At 36.6% G+C, this 13850-nt stretch overlaps 1 protein-coding gene across 1 annotated transcript in view; it reads right to left on the reverse strand.

The window, feature by feature from the left end:
• Window positions 1-13850, reverse strand: part of LOC125352476 (contactin-associated protein-like 3) — an 86539-nt gene that overhangs the window by 20738 nt on the left and 51951 nt on the right. Inside the window, exons 14-16 of the mRNA XM_048347606.1 lie at window positions 5997-6124; window positions 2158-2328; window positions 1706-1924 (exon numbers count right to left, since the gene is read on the reverse strand). Coding sequence (XP_048203563.1) covers window positions 1706-1924; window positions 2158-2328; window positions 5997-6124 — 518 coding nt within the window. The remainder of the gene's footprint in view (window positions 1-1705; window positions 1925-2157; window positions 2329-5996; window positions 6125-13850) is intronic.

A 13850-nucleotide genomic window follows, 5' to 3' on the forward strand; every position in this document is an offset into this window, starting at 1 on the left:
ACTTGCATATGCACACTTGAATTCATTCCAAAGCAGTCATCCTGTTACACTATGGCGTCTTTAGGCTAAGCAGACCATGGGCTAATTTGTGATTTATATTTTATTTCTGACTTGGACATCCTTTATGTGAGAATGGCCTGAGCTATTTCACTGACCTGTGTAGTCGCCAAATTAGAGTCAGATTAGAACTGAGTGCCTTGAAAAGTAAGGTAGCAAAACAAAACATTTTGTTCACTTAGGGATAACAAACAGTAATGAAAGAACAAATAATTTATAGCAAAGACCTCCATTAAAAGAATGGTAATTTTTTTTTTTCTTTTTTGCTGCTGGTCCTAGGGCTTAAACTCATGACTCTGGTCTCTGCTCCTGACCTTTATTTAGCTCAAGGTTAGTGCTCTACCACTTGAGCTACAGCTCTACTTCTGACTTTTCTTTTTTTTTTTTTGTAGTTTAGTGACAGTAACAGTCTCATGGACTTTCCTGCCAGGGCTGGCTTTGAACTGCAATCCTCAGCTCTAAGCTTTCTGAGTACTGAAAATTACCAAGATGAGCCACTGGTACCTGGCAGAATGGTGATCTTTAAGAAGTGGTTGGGAGAGCAAAGGAGCCAGAGCCAGCTGTGAGCATGGCAAATGTGAAAAGAAATGGCCAGGAGCTGGACAGTGGACATCTAGTCACAGGTAGGCATACCAGGCTATTTCTGCATGTAACTGGCTCTCCTCTTTCTGAGGGAATACTGAAGGATTCTGTTCCCAATTAAAGGCAGATTCACCAACTACACTGAGGCACATAACAGAAGAGGTGATTTCATATGATAGATTCTGATGAGTAGCAGCTGAAATTAACATGAGTTGTCTTGGGCACCAAGAGCAAACTTGGAAATGGACCCAACACAGGTATGGATTTTTTTCTTAGCTGGTTTTCTTCTGACAAGGGATTTGATCTTTCTGATGGTGCATGACATTGTTTTTCATCAGTAAACTGGGTACTGCAGTATCTGTGGAAAGAAGTATTAAATATGACGTCCCTTGCTAATGGTGCTAAAGCAGGATAGATTAGCGAAAATGAAACATGATAAAAAGCAACAAAGAATTTGGAAACCAACAGTGTATTTAGAAGCACTATCTTCTTTGCTTCTAAATACTCTGTTTCTGAATCTCAAGGATAAACACTTGTTTTATGTAAGAATGAATTCTTTGTTGGAAGGGATGCCCAAATATAATGACCAAAAGTTTAAAGAGGTCAGTCACAGAGACCCAGAGCTCAAGTAATAAAAGTGTCCAGAGCTAAAGTAATAAAAGTGTCACACCAAATACTTAAGAGCAAAAATAAAGATTTACCTTAGCATAACTTTAAGTTATGCTAAGACCCTGCCTTTATCATATATATGATATGTCATATATATACATATTCCTATGTCAAAGAGCTCAGTGTGTCTCCCTTTACACACCCACACTCTATCTGCTAGAGTGTGCCTCTGCCTTTCTGCTTGCCTGCTTGCTGACATACTCAATAAAGCACCACCAAGTTTTTTTTTTTTTTTACCATTGTGACTTATCCAGAAGTTCTTATTCTATCAAGGACCCTAGGTGGAGAGGTGGGAAACTTCACAAACCTTCACCTGGAACCTGTGACGGTGCCACAGTGGTCCTCATCATAGTTTGCCATTGTTTCTGAGTTGGACTTTTTCACCAACAGCACTTACCCACAAAGAGCTGGCTGCTGAGCTGCAAGCGAACAGGTCCATCAGCTGGGGCAAGCTGTGTCTTCTGAGGGAGCTGGTCCACTTGGAGTGTGGCTTCTTTCACATTTCTCTCAGCCTTCACACGGTGCCATCGGTTGTCATTAAGGGGAGTGGGTGACTGAACGATGACCTCACAAGGTCCATTCCCCACATCAAAGGAAAAAACGATTTCTGCAGGAGCTGGAAATGGAGAATTGCTCATTTAACTTCAGAGGGGAGAATATTTCATGCTGAGTTGACAGGAATGTAGTATCAGAGCCTGCTCATTAGGAGAACACTTCTGGGAGGTGGCTAGGAAGGCAAAATACATTTCTACTCTGGAGGTGAAACACTAAAACTGAACTTAAGACTGCAGAAAGGTTTATTGCTTGTTACTGAATACCCCACAGCTTTCCTTAGCATGGGCAACTCACCACGCAGCTCCAGCCTGATGAAATCTGTGATCCCCAGGTTTTCTACAAGCACCCCTGAGGAAGCTGTTGTCTTAAAAAAGAAGGACAGATCAGCACTGAGCTCCCCATGGAAGGTAGGAAAATGAAGATATGAAATCTCAGTATTGAAGGAGGCTGAATTCCAAAATGAATCTGTTTACAACCAAACAAAAAATGAGACAAATGATGAGAGAAAATAAAATAAAGAGCAACTAATTCATATTTCTAATATTAGTTTTCGCTCATAAGTGCATTACTTGCCTATGCAAGCCTTTATGTGGTTCTTCTGAACATGTGGCTGTGAGATGAATGTCTAAATGATGACTCCTTTGATGATTAAATTTTAGACATGTGTGAAGCTAAGTAAAGGGACAGTCACTATGGAAATAATCTCTGTTTTCAAAGCATACTTTTATTTTTAAGTTATAGAGTAAAAATGACTTCAGAATGTACAGTTATGAATCTTGACATGCAATGATTTGTGTAACCATTACAAAAGTGGGATAAAGAGAATCCCCATCACCCCACACTCTCCCACTTGCTCTCTCCTTATAACCAAATCCTCTAGTTCAAGCAATTCTCCCATTGCTCTAGTTGCCTGATAGGGTAAAAGGAGTACATAACCTTTTAGGATTGACTTCTTTCCTTTAGAGGTTTGCACATGGATGAATCTATCGATATCCACTTCTTGCCACTACCCTTGTCATCTGACACACCACACTGCTCACACTGGAAGCAAATCCGGCCTTGTTCCTGATTCCAACAACTCTGCACGGAACTGTCATAACCATCTGCATATAGGTTTTTACATGAACATAAATTGTCATTTACTACACAACAGATACATTAAAGTGCAATTTCTGGATCCTATAGTAGATATGTTTAACTTTACATAAAACTGTCAATCAGTTTTCTGGAATGACTGGACTATTTTTCATTTCTATCCATAATATACAGGAGACTCACTTGTTTTATACATCCCAATGTACTTGCTCTTCCTCTTGTACTCTCTTTCCTTCATTTTCTTCCTTTCTTCCTTCTTCCCTCCCTTTCTCCTTCCCTCTCCTTCCTTCCTTCCTTCCTTCCTTCCTTCCATTTTTCCTTCCTTCCTTCGCTTTCTTCCTTACTACAATGAAAACTGCTGGGTAGTGGTATCACATAGCAGTTTTCATTGGTTATCATGATCATTCAAATTGTCATATTTAAATCAATTTTATGTAAACAAGGCATTTGATGTGTGATTTTCAAAATCTTTGCTGATTTTCTATGTTAGAGAGAAAAAAGCATTGAATTTAACCTTTATACATATTTGTCATTTATTCCTTTCCATACTGCCACTATCATACATACATACATTTATTTTCCATCCTGACATTCTGTTATAACCGTACAAACTGAAGATTACTTTGTCTTCTGTGGTATATGTGGTATATATTATCATTATGTTTGGGTTATATTAGTGTTTGGGTTATTGTACTTTTTGCTGTTTTCAACAAATTTTGCTGTGTCTATTTAATATGAGTTACTTATAAATAACACCTTGGTGATTCGTAAGAAATTCCTGCTTGATCTGTGCAGTTTTCTTTTTCTGTGCCACCATTATGCCTACATCTAGATTAAATATTTCTAGCATTCTATTTTTGTTTATGGTTATTTATATGTTGGCTTTTTAGTCATCACAACACATTACCTTTACAGTCTATGCTTAGAATCTGTCTTTTAAGTATTCCAGTGGCATATAAAAATCTCAGCACCATATACTCCCCTTTATCTATTCCCATAGATATGGCTATGTATATTTCAGCTAAAAGCCTGTGAGATTTATGCTTTGGTCCTGAAGGAATACCCTCATGCCTCCTGACCAGGTTTCACTAGTACTGTCAGTGGGAGAGAGATAGGTAAATGTGTTCTCTTCATTTCATTCAGAAGCAAAACTGTGATCCTCATTGCTATGTCAGAAGGACAGTATACATGTGCATGACCATGTTATAATTAGCCAAGGTAAGATAATATGTTCTGCTGTATTTTGACTATCCATATACAAGTGCTAGAATTTCCTCCTGAAGTATACCACTAGATACATCCTGACTCAGAGGTCAGTCTGGCCACCAAGGCCTTGGTGACTATATTACACTTTTTCTGTTCCTCAGAAGTAGGTGCCAGTGTAGGGTTTGGGGCAGAGGATTGACATAGTAGATCTTCTATTGACAAGTATGCTGAGTGGAATGGGCAACAGCACTGGCCCACAATCCACTTACAGTTTAGCACAATTCAAAGTGGTAATGAAGCTGTGAGTCAACCAGATTCTGGGTCTATTTTTGTTTTGTTTTCCATTTCTTTGGTAGCACTGAGGTTGCACTCATGTTTTCATACTTGTTAGCAAGTGCTCCAACACTTCAGCCATATGTCCAGAACAAGGTCTATTTTTGGAGTTGAAGCCACAGTATTTGCTGTTGAATTAAATATGAGTTGTGAGATGAAAAGAGAAATTGAGAGTGAGTGGAATAAGAGAGGGAAGAGGGACAAAGTTGCCATGTACCGAGCTGAAGTAGGTTGTTTTTGTTTATTTGTTTTATGCTTTTACAGTTAGAGTTTGAAATGCCTAATAAAATATAAGTCAAAGTTTCTCATCCATTGGGCAATGAGCTTCCTCAATGGACTGGAAGTATAAATGTGGGCTCACTGAGCTTCATGTGGTATTTGAAGCCATAGCACTGATGAAGAGAAGCTCAGGTGCCCACCAACATCCTGCTAGCAAGAAGAGTGGGAAGAAGCACAACAGGGAGTTGTGAGATAACAGCTGCAGAGTACAGAAGCAAATCATGGCAAAATTTCAGGGTTTCTAACTAATCAAGAAAGAAAAAAAAAGAGAACTAACGTTTGGATTTAGCAACATCACAAAGTCACATTTGTGGCCAGAAGAGAGAAACTAGGGTTTATTCAAGAGAGACCAGAAGAAGGAATATTCATATTTTATTTTACACAGAGGAGTAAGAATCATTCAATTTTCCTGAGTAAATGCTCAGAAAATACCTGATGGATTCTGTTTTCTCATTGTCTTCTGGATGGGGGCATCTTAATTCAGCAACATGCTTTGTAATTAGTACATGTCATTTACAGACTGAATATTCCTTATTCAAATCTGAAATCTGAAGAGATCCAAAATTTGGAAACTTTCTGCATCTTGAAAGGATGCTATAAGTAAAATTCCATACCTGGCCTCATGTGTAAGGTTGTGGTCAAAATGAAGATACACTAAAACCATTGTATTAAAGCACCTTCAGGCTATATGTATACAGAATATACAAAGTATAAATGAATACATAAGCTTCATAATACATATAAGCTCTTTTATATTTTGTATAAATTTATAAATCTATAGAATATATAGTTATATAAATTCATAAAATATATTTTATATAAATGAACTTAATGTTTACACTTGATTTGCATTTCTATAATTTTTCATAATGAGTATACAAATATTCTAGAGTCTGAAAACTATCTGAAGTTCAAAATATTTCTGATCCAAGTCATTAAGGAGAAAAGTTACCTATACAAACCAAGTGATATTTCAGATTAAGCCACTAGTTTTTTACCTGTTGGTATATTTAACTAGTATAGAAATGAACCTTAACACAGCAGTAATATGAATTTTCTCAGTTGCAATTAGACACATTTCTTCTTTTCTAAGTTAACACATTCCTAATAAAGTGTGATGGGGATTTCCCAGATGGTAATTTTATGAACTTGTACAATTAAATTTTTCATGAAACACTGGCATATGTTAATCAAAATCAAGGAGTTCTTGGCATACTTACTGTCCCCTCGGCAGAGGAGAGGCCCCAAGGAATATGCTGTTTCATAGTGTGGTCTGTTTGTGTCTGTCATCACAACCTGAGTGACCGGTAGGTGTTCCTTATGGGAGAGGACTACTGTGTCACTGGTCCTAGGAAACAAACACAACCACCTTAACATTATTCCAAATAGAACACAGATAAAGAGCCTTTTATCAATATTCAAGAAAAGTTCATCTAAATTTGTAAATAACACACCTAGGCATGGATTGTATGAGCTCATCTGAGGACCCAAGGCTACTGTTCCTGTACCTGACCACTAAGAAGGAAGTGAACAGGTCCAAAAACATGCTCATAAGTTCAGGTGTAAGATTACACTTTCAATGCATTTAAATAGTTTACTACTTATAATTCTCATGAAAACTGACACATTCAAGTCTTCTAGCATATATGCAAGCCTTTATGCTTTGCACATGCAGGAGTAATTCACCTTCAAAACAAAATTAAAAACAAAATAAAAAGAAACACATGACTGACAAGATTTAGGATTTTTCAGTTCTCAAACTTTTATCACAGTGATCCCCTTGATCGTTGTTTTCACTTGCTGCATTTTTTGGCACCCCATGGTAAACCTTGTCTAAATATATTATTAGACAAGGTCCGATACTCCATAGTCATATAACTTTGAATACAGAATAATGTTGTGTTTTCTACTTAGTTATTATTCATCTTTTTCTGTGTTGAATTATGAACTTTATCATGATATGTGTGCATAGGAAAAATATATACTATCAGTAGATATTGGTATTGTCTGCTGAAGGTCTTGATCTGATATCCAGGGGATACAAGGGACAGAAAGTTTACTAAACTTTTAGGAATTTCTGTTGTGGTTATTAGGCATTCACTTATATGTTGAGATAATAAATTTTGAAACAAAGTACTAATTCAAAAACAAGGTGAATTTAAAATTAACATGTGAGTAGTGCATGGGCTTATTTTTCAATAACTGTTATCACCTGTGTGTTGAAATGTGGACATTAAAATAATACCACTGATGCCCTCGGTAAATCTAGGAGGAGATGTTGTAAATAATAATTGTGGTGACAATAATATCAGTATAAGTAACTATACCAAAAAAAACATTAATATCTGTTTCTTATACAAAAAAATGAATGCTGAAGACCTGGATGGAAAGCTAGCCATACCAACAACTTATGTCTGGACAAAGTAAGGGCATTTACTACATCCCTTATGCTCTTCACATTTTTTTAAACTTCCATTATATTACAGGCACTTCTGATTTTTCAAGTAAACAAATATGATGTCCTGTATCTGTGCAGAAACTATTAAGTCTTTTGGAGGGAGAGGTGTGGATACTGTGGCTTTAATTAAGACCTAGATGTTATTCTTTTATTTTTTCTTGTAAAGATGATGTACAGATGGGGTTACAGTTACATATGTAAGGCACTGAGTACATTTCTTGTTCAATTTGTTACCCCTTCCCTCATTTTTCTCCCACTTTCTCTCCTCTCCAATTTCCTACCTCAAATTGTATAGTTAGTTTACAACATATTGTCTTGTAAATATTACTGTTGTATTGGTTCGCCTTTACTTTTTCCCTCAAGAATAGCACTCTACTTGAGCTACAGCTCTACCTGCTTTTTAGTGACTAATTGGAGATAAGAACCTCACAGACTTTTCTGCCCAGGCTCCCTTCAACTGTACTCATCATACCTCACCCTTCTCAGTGTCTAGGATTACAGGCATGAGCCACCAGAGCCCAGCAAAACTAGTAAGTCTTAATTTCTAACAACTGCAAAGCCACCACTTAATCTAGTATACACAGGATGAAGCACAAGAATATGGAGCTTTTATCACCAGGCATGATGGTGTGAACCTGTCATCCTTGCTAGTTGTGAGACAACAATCAGAGGATCACAGTATGGCTAGCCTGGGTGAAAAAAACAGGCTTATGAGTGACAAGGTAACAAACAGTACAGGAAATGTATCCAATGCCTAACGTATGAAACTGTAACCTCTCTGTACATCAGTTTGATAATAAAAATTTGAAAAGAAAAAACAGAAAAAAAACAAAGAAAAAAACAGGCTTATATCTGAAAAATAGCTAAAACTTCCTAGCAAGTAGGAAGTACTAAACTCAAAGAACAGTATCATCAATCAATAGAAAGGAAGAAAGAGTCAACAATTTAATTTGGCTCAATCAAAAAGCTTTTTTAAAGTGACAAATCAAAATAACAGTCATTCAAATTCTCTTTGTCAGAAATATTAAAATTCTCAAGTTCATTATCCTGTCAATAATTTTAATAGTGTAACTGCTAGTTTATGTGGTAAATTACAAAAATGATAAAAATGAATGTAGTTTTCTTAAATGGGTTGGTTTGCAATATGAAATTGAATAAAATGATGTAACTTCGGTAAGTCCCTGTGATTCCTACTATCAGAAGAGTACAAACAGATTATCATAAATGCATAAATATCTGGCTTTGTTTGAAACAAATGGGCAGCAATCTAGAGCATACCATTAGAGATCAAATGTTTTATTAATAGTAATTCTTCTATACCATTGATCTCTTCCCCTCACAATACTTAAGCTATATCCCTTGCAAACTATTAGGAAAAGTATACCATACTACACTCTACAACATCATATAAGAATGTTAGTCTCTGCTGGAAATATGGCCTGTTAGCAAGAGTGCTTGCCTCGTATACATGAAGCCCTGGGTTCGATTCCTCAGCACCACATATATAGAAAAGGCCAGAAGTGGCACTGTGACTCAAGTGGTAGAGTGCTAGCCTTGAGTGAAGAGGCCAGGGACAGTGCTCAGACCCTGAGTTCAAGTACCAGGACTGGCAAAAAAAAAAAAAAAAGAATGTTAGTCTCTTATAAAAATCATGATTGATGGTACAGAAAATGTTGCCAATGTTGCTTTACTCTATGTAAATATTTAGTTTGGTTAACTCCATATCAAGCAAGAAAAAGCACAATAATCAGAGCCCTCTCAGAACAAAGAAGATTTTCAATGGAAAGATATTATCTGACTGAGGTCATCAATTAATAGACTGACTCCAGATGAGAAATCACAGCACAAAAACAAAGAATGTGAAAAAGAAAGCAGCATGACACTTCAAAAAATCAACAGCCACCAGGTCCCAGTGGCTCATGTCTATAATCCTAGCTACTGAGGATACTGAAATCTGAGGATCATGGTTCAATGCCAGCCAAGGCTGGAAAGTACATGAGACTCCTTATCTCCAGTTAACCACCAAAATCCCAGAAGTGGGCTGTGGCTCAAGTGGTAGAATGCTTAGGAACATTGCCTAGGCCCTGAGTTCAAGGCCCAGGACCAGTACACACACACACACACACACACACACACACACACACACACACACACACACACACACTTAGGAAATTTTCAACTGTATTTTGTTGTTGTTGTGACAGTCTTAAGGTTTAAATTCAGGGCCTGGGTGCTGTCCCTGAGCTTTTTTTCCCCTCAAAGCCAGCTCTCTAACATTTGAACCACAGGTCCACTTCTGGTTTATTTTTTTTCTGGAGTTTACTGGAGATGAGTCATGCAGTTTACTTCTAACTGGAGTAAATCAATTAGAAGGCAAAATATCTGGCTTGAAGATAAGGTAGTCAAACAAAAAAAGATAAAGATAAAGAAAAATGAATAAAAATAGGCAGAAACCCCAGATCTCTATAAAAAGGTCAACTCTGTGAGCTTGGACATATAAAAGGTGTTAATTCATAGAGAGGAAACACGTTCACTAAAATAGCAGCAGAAAACATACTAGATCTTGAAAATGGGAAGCTCACCAAGGTACAGGAGTGTTTGAGAGTATCTGTCAGAATAGAACCTATCCATAAACACTGTAATGCACTAAGGAGAGAACAAGGAAAGAATCCTGAAAGCTATTCAATATACATTCCAAGTCACTTGCAATGAACAATTCATCAGAATAGCAGCAGATTCTCAACAGAAACCTTAAGAAAGGAGGGCTTGGTATAAGCATTCATACCTGAAGGATAAGTAAAATCCTTCAATGGTAAAACAAATATAAAGTTACTTATGACCACTAAATCAACACTGCAGAAAATATACAAAAGAATCCTACACATAAGAGGAAACACGAAATATTTTGTGTAGACAGAAAAATAAGGGAGAAAAATCTCACCATCTAAGTAGATCTTATCTAAGCAGATAAGTAAATGAAGAGTAGAAACTAACACAAAAAAGAAAAGCAAGAGGGCTAGGGATATGGCCCAGTGGCAAGAGTGCCTGCTTCATATACATGAGGCCCTGGGTTCGATTCCCCAGCACCACATATACAGAAAATGGCCAGAAGTGGCGCTGTGACTCAAGTGGCAGAGTGCTAGCCTTGAGCAAAAAGAAGCCAGGGACAGTGCTCAGGCCCTGAGTCCAAGGCCCAGGACTGGCAAAAAAAAAAAAAAAAAAAAAAAATGAAAAGCAAGAATTACTACCTACCTTTCAATATTGACATTCAATGGTAATGGTCTCAGCTCCCTAATGAAAAGACATAAAATGGCAAATTGCATAAAAAGCAAGATGACCATTTCTTGTCCACAGGAATTGTATCTTCCTGATAAAAATCATGCAATATTTTAGGGAGAAAGAGTAGATAAGTAATTGGACCACAAAAAATCAGGCAGGAGGAGCTATACTCACATCTAAAAACCTAGACTTCAAACCATTATTACTCAGGAGAGACAAATAAGGTAATTTCGTATTATCAGATTATCAAATACCAAAAATGTTATTAGTAGTCAAAAGGAAATGATAACATATGTATCAAATGTCAATGTACACAATCCTGTTAAACTAACACTACTGAACTTAAAAGCTCAGATAGACTCCAACACAGAATAGTAGGAGTATTTGATGCATCATTCTCACTGATTGATAAGTCGCCCAGACCTCCTTGACAAAAATCAAAAAAGAAACTTCAGAATTAAATGAGATAGGCCAAATGCACTTGACAGACATGTACCGAGTATTTGACAAGCAGCTACATGATACACACTCTTCTCACCAGTCTAAGGAATTGTCTCCAAATTAGATCATATTTCATGACACAAAACAAGTTGTACAAAATATAAGAAAATTGAAATAACTCTTCGTATTTTACCAGAACACAATGGAATAAAACTGAAAGTTAACAGCAAATAAAAGCATAGAATATATTCAAATACATGGAGACTGAACAATACTTTGTTGAATTATGAGTGGCTCATTAAATAGAAAAGGTAAAATCCAAAATTTCTAATATCCAGAGAAAATGGGAATAAAACCTATTAGGAACCATTTACACGCAGCAAAAGCAATGCTAAGAGGAAAATTTCAAGCTAGAAGAGCCTACATAAAAATTTAAATATAAAAATGCTGTTGTCTCCAGTGGGAAACACATAGCCTCTTCAACTATTGGTGCTGGAGAACTGAGAAGCCACATGCAGAAAACTAAAAGTGGATCCTAGCTTGTCAACCAGCACTAAGATCAACTCAAAATGGATTAGACCTCAATGTCAGACCTGAAACTCTGAAACTACTGCAGGAGAGAGTAAGAGAGACACTAGAACTTATAGGCACAGGCAGGTACTTTCTGAACAGAGTCCCAGGGGCACAACAAATAGAAGAGAGACTTGACAAGTAGGACTACATTAAAATAAAAAGTTTCTGCACAAACATTGTGACTAAACTAGAAAGACATCCAACCAATTGGGAGAAGATATTTACCAGCAATGAAACAAAGGCCTAATATCCTTCCTCAAGAAACTAACCCCTTCGAAACCTAATAAACCAATCAGCAAATGGGCAAAGGAACTAAACAGACACTTCTCAGAAGAAGAAATAAAAATGGCAAAGAAACACATGAGGAAATGGCCACCATACCTGGCCATAAAGGAAATGCAAATAAAAACAACACTGAAATATTACCTTACCCCAGTAAGAATGGCCAATATTCTGAATTCAGACAACAAATGCTGGCGTGGATGTGGAGAAAGAGAAACCCTACTGGATTGCTGGTGGGAATGTAAACTAGTACAACTATTCTGGAAAGCAGTCTGGACGTTCCTTAAAAACAAACAAACAAACAAACAAAAAAACAAACAAACAAAAAAAACGAATGTAGGTATACCCTATAATTGAGCCATACCACTCCTAGGCATCTATCCTAAGCAACAGGAACCAAAATATGACAAGAGCACCTGCACCTCCATGTTCATTGCTGCACTATTCACAAAAGCCAAGATGTGAAAACAACCCAGATGGCCCACTACAGAAGAACAGATCCAAAAAATGTGGTACCTATATACAATGGAATTTTACATTGCCATTAGAAAGGATAAAATAATAGCATTCAATGGGAAATGGATGGAACTAGAACAAATCGCCTTGAGTGAGATAAGCTAAGAACAGAAAAACAGCATATTGTCTCTCTGATATGCAGGTGTTGGATTTAAAACGCATAGAGATAGAAAAAAGTAAACAGGACTCAGGATACCAATATTCAGTAACAAAAGAGGACAGCTGTGAGAGAAAGGCACCAAATAGCAAGACTCAAGAACCTCTTAGAATCCCGAAGACACAGAAATGAATGTTCTCATCTGAAAATGCTCCATTATGTTTAGATGACTCTACATTCCCTTCCTCATATGTGGGATATACATGAGCACACACAAGGGAAGCTGGGAGGAGGGCACAGAATGAGTCGAAAGTAGGTGAGAACAACAACAATAATAATATAGCAGATGGGGACCATCAGCTACATCAAACATTAATGAAAGTGAACTAAGCAACTCATGGGTAGGGCTGGGAAGGAGAAAATGAAAGAGAAAGAGGGAACAGATGTTACTAAACAAAGGGAAAGTAATGAACATATCACTCAAAATGGAAGAAATGATTTTATTGTTAAAGTTCATAGACTTCGTAAGCTATGTAGAGTAGAATGATAATTTTCATCATTGTGAAGGTTAAAATGTGTACTGTGAGATATTTTAGTAACTTAAACTCAATTTAAAAAAAAGAAAGGGGAATCGGAGATGTAGCACCACAAAACTGTATCCCTCACATCCCAATGTATGCTTATCATGCATATGGCCTTGTTCCAGATTCCCAATTAGACAAATAAAATAAAATAAAAATGCAGTATCTCAAATAAATAGCTTAGTGATACACCTCAAACTACTAGAAAAATAAGAACTAGTCAAATCCAAAACTAGCAGACAGAAAAGGAATAATAAAGATTAGGGCAGAAATCACAATAGTATGCTAGAATTGCTAGCCAGAGCAGCAAAGAAAGAGAAAAGAATAAAAGGGATTCACACAGGGAATGAATAAGTCTAATTGTCCCTATTTGCAAATGACACAATTCTGTACCAAAGATTCCACCAAAAAATGCCTTAGATCTGATAAATTTCTATAGTAAGGATATATAGCAGGATATAAAAAAAATCAACATTCAAAAATCAATAGTTTTTTTAATACACCAACAAAGAAAGAAAATAAAAGCCAAAGCATAAACTTCCAAATGAAGTAAAACACCTCTACAATAAAAACTATTAAACCTTGAAGGCACCATAAGATGGAAAGACCTCCTATGCTCGTGGATTACAGAATTAATATAACAAAAAAACAGGCTAAATCTACTCATTAATAGTGTAGAGATTCAATTCAGTGCCCACAAAAATTCCAATGTAATTCTTCACAGAAACAGAAAAATCAATCCTGAAATTCATACAGAAGCATAAAAGATCATAATGGAAAAGGGTAATGCTGGTGCCATTACAATACCTAACTGCAAAGTAGTAAGAAAGTTTGCACAGGGAAATCA

Source organism: Perognathus longimembris, chromosome 1 (assembly GCF_023159225.1).
Source record: "Perognathus longimembris pacificus isolate PPM17 chromosome 1, ASM2315922v1, whole genome shotgun sequence".
NCBI classification, from domain to species: domain Eukaryota; kingdom Metazoa; phylum Chordata; class Mammalia; order Rodentia; family Heteromyidae; genus Perognathus; species Perognathus longimembris.